General features: G+C 31.3%; 1 protein-coding gene across 1 annotated transcript in view; it reads right to left on the bottom strand.

Annotated features, from left to right (window-relative positions):
• Nucleotides 1–840: 840 nt before the first annotated feature.
• Nucleotides 841–14,368, bottom strand: part of LOC147064745 (macrophage mannose receptor 1-like) — a 28,189-nt gene continuing 14,661 nt past the window's right edge. Inside the window, exons 6-10 of the mRNA XM_085957700.1 lie at nt 11,372–11,480; nt 7,421–7,675; nt 5,363–5,563; nt 1,806–2,057; nt 841–1,164 (exon numbers count right to left, since the gene is read on the bottom strand). Coding sequence (XP_085813826.1) covers nt 986–1,164; nt 1,806–2,057; nt 5,363–5,563; nt 7,421–7,675; nt 11,372–11,480 — 996 coding nt within the window. The 3' untranslated portion in view covers nt 841–985. The remainder of the gene's footprint in view (nt 1,165–1,805; nt 2,058–5,362; nt 5,564–7,420; nt 7,676–11,371; nt 11,481–14,368) is intronic.

Below are 14,368 nucleotides of genomic sequence, written 5' to 3'. Positions count from 1 at the left end.
CAAGCAACTAAATTATTAACAAATACATGCGTTACTATGGAAATCAATATGACATGTCAAGATGACATTTCAGTATTATTTATATCAAGTACAAATTTTTTTGATCGTTGAAGCTAGTCAAGTCAAGTTTACATGATTCAACAGAAAATTTAAAAACGTATATAAAAAGTTATTTTTATATTGTAATTATTTTTATATACATTATAATATTTTTTACATAGCGCAGTGCGTTTTCGATTTCACTGCGCTGCAGTAATAAATGTAGTAATCAATCCTAACTCAAATGAAATTTTTCCAAAAAATAAAATCAGGAATTTTATAATGCATTGAATAATATTTTACACTCAATTTGTGGGAAATGGGCAACTTTGGACAAAAAAATATAATTTAATGACTTGGGACTGGTTTTAACTCTTCGGAGTCCCCCTTTCAAATTTTTTGACTAATCTGTTGCATCATCTGTATCAAAGAAACACGCCGCTGCTTAAAGAAAATGTACTTTTGCAATAGGGTATGGTTAATTTATACTAAATGCACTGTTGATAAATTTATACCAGCAGCTTGGAATAATGTTTAAGAAGAGGAATGCTCTTCAAAATGAGTGGTTCTATTATTATTATTACAATTAGGTAGGTACCTGTTAAAAATATTGATTATTTGAAATTTCTACCTCCACTTACTTACGTATACGAGAATTGTGTAAAAAACAGATATTTTTTTAAAAGCATTTAATACTATATTCTATGTATTATAGAACTAGACATAAGTAACTAAAACTATTTCGCTGTTTTATTAATTTTGTATAAAAGTGAATAAATGATGACCGATTATATTATACTTAATCGTTTAGTAAAATACGGATGAGCACCCATGCATACAGCATCCATGGACTGCATGCCACTGATCTATATAATAATATTATATAACAACGCAAAGTGAAAAAATATTTTACAAATGAATGTTATACAGGGGATCATTCTAATTATCATTTGTGCACATTGCCAATGATTACTTTTTTTTCGCAAATGAATACCGCTGGAGTTGTACAGGGGAAGTCGTTGAGTACTCCACTGCCGTGCATTGATCCACAGTTTTCGTTTCCTCCTGCATTATCTGGTTGACCACCACCCCACTGCGTGAATCCGGTAAGTTGTAATAAATCACCTGCAGAATGAGATTAAATATTTTTTTACAAAAAGTAAAGTGGGAACATAATATTATAAAACGTAGTGCTATCATCACATAAATAGTTACTAGGTATACACTGTCTTGTGAGTTTATATTATGAATGAAATTTATAGATGGTTACTTTTTATATATAATCATCATCATCAGTCCGAATCGATACATTGCTAGATACAAACCTCCCTTAGCTCCTTCTACTTTTCTCGAACTTAATGAGTTTGTCAATGCAGTGGATTTTAAGCCGTCCCTTTGGTCATTTTTTGCTCCTTGGATACCACCGTATGCTGTATGATTGCATACATCCAGCGATTGTCCACTAGCCGACATGCAACTTACCATGCCAGATTGCGCTGCTCGTACTTTTTGGATTTGTCTTACATTAACCCGGTCTTACATACAAAATCGTCTCATCTGCGATATGGCAATAAATCTAAACTGAAAGCAATGTTGCAACTCTTTTCCTCGCACACACACGATTCTATATCATTACGGTCACCTTTAAGATATATTATTATATATATATAAAAAAACACCTAATCATATCAACTAACTTCCAACCACATCCGATCATTGCAATGTATAATATATGTATATTTTATTATTAACTGGGTATTTATTACCTTCTACTGTTACGAATTGTCCTTCCTTAAATAAGTCATGGAATCCCAGCAATACGTAATCTTTATGAATTGCATAAAGGACCCTGTTGTTAGGTTCGTTGAACATTTTCAACAAAAAGTCTTTTTCTGGCACGCTGTTGATGATGGCTAGATTTCCCCCTTCAGATTCGCATATTGTATGTGCGTAGGCCCATGGCTTTATATTCATATGTAGCTTGTATGCCCTCATAAGGTGGGAATCATAAACGTAGCCTGATTAAAAAGAAAAAAAAACAGTTATTACACCAGGCACCACATACATACGTACATAGGTACCCAATAAGTGTGTCAAAAACATTACGTTTATCTGGAATTCCTCAAACACCCACGGTATTCTTCATGGTATCTACTTGGAATTTTGTATTACAGACACAACTTATATGTAAAAACGTAAGTACATGAAATTTACCATAGTATACATTTTTATGTCATGTGACGTATTTGTAAGCTCGAAGTTTAAAATATTTTTTTACAACGTTTTTCTTAGGTCGTGTTCTTATTTGCCCGGTACAAATCTTGCAATCGATGTTTATCTGACTTCCAGACTAGCTACACATTTGAAACTTTTAGAATATAACAGAACTCGATGCCAATGCATTTTTTTAAATACTTTTAGCCATCTTTAAGTCGAATTGAATTAATTTTTAATTAATTCTGTTTTGTATGAAAAGTTATTTCGATACCATTATTGGTTACTAGGGGTTTCTAGCAACTAGATTATTATACATAATAAATACATAAATAATATATACGTGCGTTACTACGAAAATCAATATGAAGTGACATTTCATTATTCAGTATTTCTATCAAGTACAATTTTTTTTGATTGCTTAAGCTAGTCAAGTCAGGTTTATAATATGATTCAACAGAAAATTTAAAAACGTTGTATATAAAAAGTTCTTTTTATCTTGTAATTATTTTTTTTACATGTGTATGCAATCTGCGTAATAATACCTTAAATAATATATTAAAAAATATCTAAAAATACAGATCGACATTATTTAAATCCAGGCGATTCATTATAGAATTTAAAGGTTATATTAAAAGACATCGATCATAACTTTACTCGTTTGTTTGTCAAAGAACTTAGGATTGCAGTACTGAATGAAAAAAATCCATACCGTTTTTCGATATTATGACACATTGGACACATGTATCAACACTACTTGTATGTGTTAAAAACTTATCAACACAATTTATTTTACTATAGGTACATTAATTTGTTTCTCAGTGTCGTTAACTTGTTCTGCACAAAATAAAATAGAATCTGTCATAGAAACGGAAACCGACAGGGTGTTTTTAGGTCTTGTCAAATTCTGTCCAAAACCAAACGCGAGAGCTTTAATTTGTATGCTGAAAAAACAAATATTCTAAAAAAAACCAAAGTCCGCCCAAAATAAATATGTGGTGCATTTTTATTATTATTTCACTTTTATCGGATCATTCAGTCATTTGAGATACTGTAGGTATTATTAAATAAACTCTCTGCTTTCTTAATACTGTTTTAATGATTCTTTTGATTGTTCTTAATGATATTTAATCACATTTGAATGGTCAAAGACATAGCTTATAATTAGTATCTTTAGAATTATCTTCAAATGTGTTAATCGTGCCAATTTTAAAAATAATAAAATGCCTAATTCTTGTCAAATTTTTGATTACAGAGATTATAAATATGCTTAATTTGTTATTGCAAATATTTCACTTTAATGTAATGTTAACATTAATTTTACTAATGATGGTTTTATAAATGCGTTTAAAAATTAATAAATCTAAAAATTTTGCACCACTGCACAATGAAATACATGAGAGGTTTAAAAGAATACTATTTTATGTAATAAAAATACTTTATGCAGTCTTCAAATGTTTAAAATAAATATAAAGGAAAGCGCTCGAAATGAAAAGGTTTACGAACCGGAGCGCTCGACAAATTTTCTGAAGATATTTACATAGTCATCAAATCGTATGTGTATTTTATAAAAATAAGTGTGTCAGATTTTTTATTCTATGGCCTATTATTTAGCTCAGACGGTCAACATATTTTTTCCACGAGACGGAGCGATAATTTTACAAATTTCACGACCCGGAACGGCGCTTCGGTGCGTTCCATTCCATTTCGAGCCCTGATAAAGGATATTAAGGCTTCAAAATTATATAAATAGATTATCTACAACGTTTAAGAATTGTCCAGGCTTATGCTCTGAATATACCATAAAATCTCCATTTTGACCTACGTGGCGCAGGCCGTTAATCTCTAAATCATTGCAAATAATAATAAGTATGTACGGTCCATATTTTGAAAATAGTTGAATAATAAAATTGCCATATCGGTGTTTATTATATAGATTATGCGTTTATTTGTTTATAATAAAATTAGCCCGATCACATTATAAAATAATTAAAAATCGGTGTGTGTATGTACGCGCGTTAGAATTATACTTCTTTGGCGTAATAATACAAAATATAATAAAACAAAATATAATTGCAGAATATACCTACTTTGGAAGAAAAAAATCTCAAAATCTGTGATCTTTGCTTAAACAGATGACTGTACGACTATTTTCGTTAACAATAATAATTTATTACAAATCAAAAGTAAAACATAGCCAATGCCCTATTTAATGGTTTAAATGAAACATGATATTGGTTTTTGTGATGAAACATAATAATTATTATTATTATCTTCAATTATTATAAACCGCTAATAAACAAATTGACATGGGATATACGACAAATATTATCCTAAACTGTAAAAATATGTATTTTTGTGTATGCAGTGTCTAAATATTGTAAATTTACAACATACCATTGTTTGAATAATTTACCAACTCAACATTTACAAAATTTATTTATTTATTGATATATAATTTTACTCATAAATAAAAGTTGCAACATTCAGTCTTTACCCAACCGGCTCAAGCCACAGCCCTCAATATCACAGCTGTAAATTACAAACCTCCAGCATTTAGAACACCTGAACGTCGCCGCGCAAAACAAATTATGTTACTTCCGTTCCACGCCAAATTAATGCGTTACATTTGCACGCGCAACTTCGTCTCACGCCAAAAATACCAAAAATGATCAGTCATTCTTAACATTTTTATAATTATCATATAATGTATGAGTTTGTTCCTTTCTTGACAATATTGACAATACCATGCAATTTATCATAATATTATTATATTATAGTATGAATCTTATCTAATTGCGACGAAATGAACTAGTAGTTTTTACATGAAATGCTTATCAAATTGTTTGGCAATCAGTGTTTGTGTTTCAAATGAAGGTATCACTTAAGTGCCTCAATTACTAACCGAAGCCTCGATCACTTGAAATTTTAGTAATATCTTACTTTCACACGAGCATAATCTTATCTTAATATCTTATTTTCTCTGGAAGGTATTTGGTAGTAGGTAGATATTTTCAAAATTATTTATATTCAATATTAAGAATGTTATATTCTCAAATCTTGTGAATTATTCGGTGAAAAAAATAAAATAGTTTATTATATTGTTAACCTTTGTCATCCGGCATACATCCGTCAGTGTGTGACATGCTGTAACCAGGGTTCACATTTTTTTGGCAAATGAAAGCTCCGGGTGCTGCACATGGAAAGTCATTTAAGAATCCAGTACGATACATGGAACCACAATCTTCATTTCCTAAATTATCTGGTTGGTTGGGTAACCATTTATGGAAATAGTATTGTATTGGGAGACCTAAAACAGTATAACATATCACCATTTTAAAATCACTCACATACATTAGCATACATATTGATAACATTGTTATTAAAATTATTTAAATATTTTCTTAACGTAAAAACAGTTGTTATTCTTTTATTGACGTTTTTGATTTTTTTTAAATTTCACAATTCATGTACTTAATTGATTATCGATTACAAGGAGTGTTCTTGGGTTATGACCATAGCCAAATAGAGTTTTTTTAACTTTAAAACTCACGGTTGAATATCTATCAAAAAAGAGCTGTCGTAAGTTTAAAGTGGAGGAAAGGTATTCTTCCAATTACTTGTGAATACAATAATCAACGAAGACGGTATTACGGACGATCCACGAAGCAGACACGGTCGTTAAAAGCAGCATATTATTATGAATGGATATGTATGAGAAATATTGGACGTGATCCCAGATTATAATTATTTAGCCGACTATAGCTAGATTTTATTTGACAAACATCTCCTGTTGTCATGAAGCCTCAACACCTTTTGTATGATTTTACACTCCAGAGAATTTTATGGAACACAAAATGTAATGGTATGGTTATGTTGCTCAAAGAAATGGTGTTAATTTATTTATTGCGTATTCTAACCTGAAACTAATCGGCTTTGGACAGACATGGATCGAGGAATATTCTGAAGGAGGCCAATACCTACAGTTTATTGTTGTAAATACCGATGTTCAGACGTAATTAAAACCCTTCTAATTAAATATTGCTTATTTTTATTCCTTCAATATGTATTTCTGCAAGAGCATCTATCCTTATCGAGACTTTCCCTTTATTAGCGATGGGAAAAATATCGAGTGTAATTGTCTATTTCGTAACTTTGCTATTAAGACCTCGTAAGTCCGATATTATGGAAAAATGAAGTTAGCTCCACAAAATTAAAACAAAAAAACTTTTTAAATCATATCAAAACCTCGGTTCTCTAGACTAGTATGCTGTCTATCTATCGACAAATTTTAAAAACTCGTAGGTCTTGTGGTTCCGAACATGGAATTAAAACTTTGTATTTCACAACCAGTGTTACCAGATTCATCAAATAGAGAGGTGTTATTATTTATTAGGCTAGAAAATATTGTTTGTATTACGTTTTTTCCTGCCCCTCAACATTCTTCTCAAACAGACTTACAAGGTTTTAATAGTAAGGTAACGATTTGTGACAGCTTCAATACCCGGAGATGCACATTACAGGAGATGGCATTTTGCAAAGAAAGTACATTATCCGAATGGGAATACCTGGAGCAACAATCAACTCGATGTGGAGTGTTTGGGACTCATGACTGTACTCGGTTTAAACCAAATGCCACCTATTCGACGCTTGCATTCAGACGGTGCTGTTTTACGGTAGCAAATCATAGCAAACTACAAAGGTTCAAACCAACCGTGAAGTGAGCTTCTAGAATTGATGTTTTCGACAGACACTATGCATGACCTTTAGAGTATTGCAAACCAAGCAGTCTCTCATCACGCTGATAGTGAAGAGGCAACGTTGGACTTGTATCGGCCACGTGCTGCGGATGCCTGAAAAGAACTTCAACTTGGCTTACCTGTTCTTCAAGCTAACAATATTTGGCGTCCTAGAAGACCACTAAATACTATCTATAGAATGACGCATGAAGATTAGCGAGCAATAAGGATTCTTGGAGGCACCGTGTGGTACCCATATACCTACTTCAGCTAAAAGGCGGATATGGCCGAAGATAAGGGTAGTCATGAACTTTTAAAATACAGCCCGTTGTCGTAAATTATAATATCTAAAAGCGCAATGTCTAAAAACGAATGAATGGATAGCAAACATCGTAATTAATTATGTAACAAAAAATACCAGTATCTACCTGTTTCGGTTATATATTCTCCTTCGATGAAAAAATCATGGAAGCCCAGAAGCAAGTAATCAGGATGAGGAGATCCAGATATCGATGTTGCTGGATTTCGATTAAAAATGCTCACTAGTGCCGCCATTTCCTTTTCATTAGCAGGCATAGCTAATATCGCATTTTCTTCACGACATATTCTTATGGCTTGATTCCATGGCTTCGCTACTGGGAAAAATTTATACAGCATGTCAGCATCATCATGTAATTCGTATCCTGCAAAATATTAATTATACAATAATCAATTTACGCCAAAATAAAATTAATTGACAAATAATGTTTTCATACTTAAATTTGTTCAATGAACCCGAACTACGAATCCATCGAACTTTATGGGTTTGTCTATCCAGTGGGTTTTAGAGCGATCCGTTTATTGCCCATTGGGTACCACTCTATAACGGCATTTGTTCATTTGCCATGCGACATGTCCAGCCCATTCTTATTTCATCTGCTTGGCGACCTCTATCACATCACATACTTTTTTTGCATCTTTTCTCGCTGTGCTCAACATATCGTCGTCCCAAAAGCAAAACGGCACTTGTGCATAAATTGAGTTTTGAGAAAAACGCATTTTAAGTGTTTTTGGAGTGAAAAAAAATCGTGTTGAGGTTATTACTTAATATTTTGAAATGAAATTTGGAACACGTATGACCTAATTACTCAAGATTGAAATGTATTTGTTTTATAATTTGTCAATTTTTAACAGGTCACATGATACCTTTTTCCTATATGCATTTATGAATAACTTTATCTTCATCTTTTGATTTGCGAGCGTCCACTTTCCGCTTATTGTGATCTTCAAAATATTTATTTGGGCCTCTTTGTCCACTGCCAAATTTTTTTTAAATCTTTCACAAATTTCACAAGTGCCCTTTTTCTGCAACGAAATTATTTTTTTTTGTACAAAGGCCCTTACTCACTTTTAAATAATTACACGTGTTACCTTTTTCCTATAGTACTTTTGTAAGCATTACACATAGTTCCTAAAATCGTGTACATGTTACCTTTTTCCTATACATTAAATGAAGATCAGTTTACAAATACACAAGTAACCTTTATTTTCTTTGCTCAATTGTGAATTCATGGGTTTTGCTTCACAAATGCCGTTTTGCCCATAATGTAGAGAAAAAAAATACGAAGAATACTGCATTCATAACTCAAAACCGTCAAAATTGCACATGTGCCCTTTTGCTTTTGGTGCTACGATATTATTGCAGCTTTTAGAATATTGTACTACCCATAATTTTTGGATTTCTTCTACATTAAGGGTCCATGTTTCATGCCCTACTTTTCTTTCTAATTATTATGTGCCAATACTAAACATCTGGGTAATTTGGTAATTTTATGTCTGGGGAAATATTAGTTATCTGTGTGATAAATTCTGTGAGTCTTGACAAAGTCGGTTTGATGACGTCTATTATATCGCGAAATGTTTCTTGTTCACTGGTTTCTTTATGGTCGTTATAAATATTATTATACCTGCCCTTGAACTTAATGAATCATCAAACTACATTCACAGAAAATATGAGACAGCATAATCACTGCTGACCTGTTAATTAATATTTAATTACCACATTTAAATAGTATGTTAATTATATCTAATGGCCAGTCGCGCCAAACGTGCTAAGTTAGTGAAAGCCTTTATAAAAGAGTGAGATGACCTCCGATGTTGATTCGATAAATATTAATATTTTACCATGGACCTACATTTTACCCAATCGTATTATTGATATATACGTAATTAAGACTATTAGTTTCAAATTGGTTTATACACTGATATATATTTTTCTTGATTCTGATTTTGTAAGGACGTTTCCATCGTATGTATACTCATAAAATATCAAATCCAGCTACGTTTGTTCATTAAATAGGTTGATTTCAAAGTCGTTTAATTAAGTTAAGTCGCCACATTTTTTTTTATTTTACGATTATCTCTAAACAAAAAATTTTATTAATTTTAATGACGTTAATGACATTTTATTTTGCTGTTTGCTTTTTTAATTGCTTACTAATAAGTTAGTAAAAAGAAATATTATATTAATTGAAGGTACCTAGTTTTAAATGTGCTTGACAGTTTTTTGCGATTATATCACAATGCTGGGATTGAAATTAATAAGAAGGTCATCCACTTTGAAACTAATAGTCTCAATTTAAATATACACGAGTATATTTTTGTTTTTATCTTTATATATTCTGAAAATAGGTGTAGGTACAGCCCGAAATAGCTAGTAATTTAAATCGATAAGTCACATGAAAGAAAATGTAATGATTACTAATTCACATGCAAACATGAGAATATTTAGTAATTATTCTTAATATCTTTTTCCATTAAGTATATTAACCTTTAGAATGCTACGCAACGATATATCGTTGTTTTTGAAATTGGCCACAACGATCGTCGTTTTGCATTTGATGCCTGAAATGTTAAGTTAATTTTGGAACATACTACTGCTCCAGCGGTATGAAACATTTTTGATATATTTAGTTTTATTGTTGTGTAATATAACTTGATTTATATATGTTTTGTGACTGGGTAGGATTAGAACTTATAACTATTGTATTTTTTTTTCATCGCATCAGCATTTTTATAATAAAAGCATTAATTTCAAATACAAATTTCAGTTTACAATATAAACAAATTTCGGTTTTTATTTGTTTACAGTAAAATTCTGCGTGGAATGACAATTTTTTATTTAATCTTATACATTTGAAACAGTGGGAAAAGTATTTTAGAACAGTGTTTCCCTAAAAATACTAAAGATTATACTAACTTAATTAATACTAACTTACTTATTTCTAATTTACTAAAGTAAAATACACGGATCGTGACTCCCTGAAGGGACCGTAGATTTTCTATTAAATTAAAGTGGATGTATACTATATAAAAACAATTTTATAAAAAAAATAATGAAATAAAAATCATTTGCAATATTTTAAATGCTCCGATAAGCAAACACTATGAAGACCTTTTTCACAACTCAAGCATATTGTACGCGATCTTTTAACGGGGCCACCATTTTTCCTACTGCAAACAATGCAAACTTTTTCTTTTCGGCCGGGTAATTTCCTAATTCCACTATTTTGTATTATCCCTCGTGTGGGATTGTTTCCAATAACTGTTAAAAATAAAAACTCGATAGTTCGTTTCGCTCGCACACGTGGTGGTCAGTATGATAGAGCGAGAAAGAAAATTTCAATTAATTTTAAAGGCAGCCGAAGTGGGGGATATCTAATAGCCTCATTATCTATTCAAAACGATAAACTAATTACAAAACGTGTTTTCATAATATTCCGATTTCGCAGAATCAATTAGAGTAGAAAGGTGTCTAAAAATAATACAATACTTTAATTTATCGACAATTATTGGTAGTAATCTTTGACCGGGTTTTGCACAGCATCGTAGCAGCCAAAGGGTTAAAAATGCATCTATATAGAAACCTATATACAAACGCGCCAAAAGAAGTATAATTTCAAAAATATATAATATCTTATGAAATTGATGTACATTGTGTTTTGCTACCAATTTCTCTGAGTATCTTTGATGAACAGCGTTTTCAAATATCCATAGTTTACTATTTTCAATTGATTCCTCACTTTAGCCAACATACTTGTGAGCATACTAAATTCACGCTAACCGAATAAAATTATGCAAATATAATCAAATAAGATTATTACAGTGGGTATATTAATCCATGATAACCTGTGGGTATCTGCTTTTATAACCAGACTTTTTGTTACTCGTTGTCGTTTTGTTTTTGTTGTTCTCTTGTGACACTTGCTCCCAACGCCAAGTACTGCTACCGAGAACAACACAATGCACCCACTGATGCCTCCATCACCTACCTTCTTAATGAATGAATTTTTTCTGATAATAATGATTATTAATCGAGCTATATTATATTAAAAATGTACCTTCATATCCGCAGGAAACAGTTGCACACAATGTAAAAATAACTGACAGAATTCCAAAATTCATCTCGACCACAACCAAGTGGGTGCTAAGATCAACTATTGAGTTTTTTATTTGAGGATTTATAATTTATAATAATTATATATATATATATATATATGATTAATCAGTAATAAAATACATCTATATATACCAATTGATATTTTATTATCAGTTACTTCTATAGGATTACCAAAATATATCAATAATAATATGATAAATTAAAAATTACTACAAAATTTTATTTCGAAATTAACAAACACAGTAGGTACACACGTTAAATACAAACACATTTTCATCATCGTCATTGGCCTGTTTGAACACACGGCCATATGAAGACTTCTTGTTCTTCCCTGCCATGTACCTTAATAATTTTTAAATCCAGCGTACGAGTACCTTAAGATGGCCTATTAATCGTCTTGAATCCTTTAAATCAGTGATGCACTGCGGCCCAAAATGTAATTAGTTGCGGCCCAAAAGTACTTCATCACCTTATTTTAATTCCCTATTTACAAGGTTCTCTCGTGTAAATACATATTATGCACGTAATGCAGATAATATTGGAGTAGCTGATATTATGTAAATATAAAAATAATGAAATGTATGTCTCATCTAGTATAATATTTCGTTATTTTTCAAAACTTTTACCCACTGCGGCCAGGGAAAAAGTAGAAAATGGATAAATTGGCACTTCTTTCAAATATGGTTACCACTGCTTTAAATGCACACACACGCACTGACACACGTCGGTTAAATACACTACTGACTTTGCTTAAAATATAGTGACGACGACTCCATATTATCCGATTATTTAAAGCTTACCTTCCAATACAAATAAAATTAAATAGGTGACCTAAAAAAATACCAAGAGAGCTATATATCTCAAAGTATTGAATTTTGAATTTACATTCACAAATATAGTATGTCCAACTTTATCAAATCTTGAAAGGCTTGGAATAATCCAAAGTTTTATTTTATTGCATTTGAACGTATTTATCCTTGAAATCTCTGAACTGTCAACTTCATCACATGAAACGACTAATTATACGTTGTGATATCAGTTCACAATTGCATATGGAAAAGAGTGCTGATTTATAAATTCGTAAAACTTTTTAGCGCAAGTTCGATTCCCAGTTGGGCATCACTTTTTTTTAATATAATATCCATTTTAATGCACATTATCTTTTTTAGTGAAATATATTTCAAGGTGAAACAAAATTCAAATCTAAGTCCCATAAACATGGCTGCCCGAGTACTTTTTGACAGTCACATATCACAGCATAATATGCTTCAATAGGCATTCTTCGTGACTGTGAGATATAATAAGGATATTTTAAAGGAATAATAAAATTACGATTCTCAATAATGACGGATACGAAGAATTTATTATGACATACACTGCTTTACAAAATATGTTAAATATAACGATTTTTTTAATTAAAGACACTTTTTAAACACGTTATTTATAAGTGTGTTTGTTGATACTTAAGTAGAAATACAATTTTATATTCCGTTAAGATAGCGTTTTATTCCAAGAACATAATATCTTTCATGCAGCGCGACAATAATTAAACATGTTTATTTTCCGCAATACTCGCTGTGAGGTGATGATAATATTTGCATTAGGTTTTCATTTTTAAATGAAACCATCACGCTATCTATAATCTCCTATATATTATTATCCTAAGAGATTTTGGAAAATTCACTAACGGCTCATTTAAGCGACATTTTATTGTTATTTTTACATCTTCACTTCGAAATGTGCGCTACCGATTCATCTACCGTTTGAATTGACCACATTTCACAAATTTTCAATGATTTCACAGGTACTTGACGTTTATATCCAATATTTTCTTACACACCGTATACGATCGCCATATTTACTGTCCACGCCTGTCAGAATGACGTCTTCGTCGCTTAAGACCTTCTAATCCTTTATTTGACAAACAAATTCGATTATTTTTATTCAAATATCGTAATGTAGGCATTGGCGCACTTTTTTCCGGTGAAAAAACCATAATCTAGCTACAATTCACTGCGTAAATAAATATCTGACAGGTGTGTCCGCCACTGTCCGTCATATCATAGATAACGTGATATTCCAAATTTGATTTTTTTAAATACTTCTTTGTGGCTGTTCACTCACTATTTTTGTTATTGAATAATTACCTAGGCTACTAATTTCCATACTAAAAAAGTTGCCATTGCAAACAATGAAAGAAATTAATACGAATTGTTATAGTTATCAAAATGTGTGATATTGTATAATATCTACCTATTTTTTTCGTCCCTATCATTATCAATCTTGACCTATACACTGCTGGATGAAGGCCTCCTCAGCCTTATTCTACTCCTTACTTACACATGAATTGTTATATTTATCAAAATCAGTGATATAATATTATTATCTACCTATCTATATATAATGCCATTATTATCACGAGCCTCAATAAATCCACTGCTGGATGAAGGCCTCTCTACGTTGATTGTATTCTTGACAGTATTGAATTTCTAATGTTATTTATCTACATATTCATATCGTCATCATAATCATCATCATCATCATCAAATAGGATCAATCCACTACTGGATGAAGGGTTCCGCAACCTGATTCTACTACTATCGGTTTAACGAATTTGTGATATTATACCTATTTCTATCATTCTTATATCATCGACCTGAACCAATCCACTGCTGGATAATGGCCTCCCTAGCCCGGTTCTACTCCTTTCTGTCATATGAATTGCTGTATTTATCAAAATCGGTGATATTATATTTAAAAACATATTCATATCGTCATCATCATCATCAACCAGGATCCATCCACTGCTTAATAAAGACCTCCCTAGCCTGATTCTACTCCTTTTGTCATATGAATGTATGTATTTATCAAAATCTGTGATATTATATTTATCTACATATTCATATGGTCATTATCATTATCATCATCATTGACCTGA

Source organism: Rhyacophila brunnea, unplaced genomic scaffold, assembly GCF_057557595.1.
Source record: "Rhyacophila brunnea isolate RB1 unplaced genomic scaffold, BYU_Rbru_1.0 scaffold_7, whole genome shotgun sequence".
Classification (NCBI taxonomy): Eukaryota; Metazoa; Arthropoda; class Insecta; order Trichoptera; family Rhyacophilidae; genus Rhyacophila; species Rhyacophila brunnea.
This window is presented reverse-complemented; position numbering and strand designations above follow the sequence as displayed.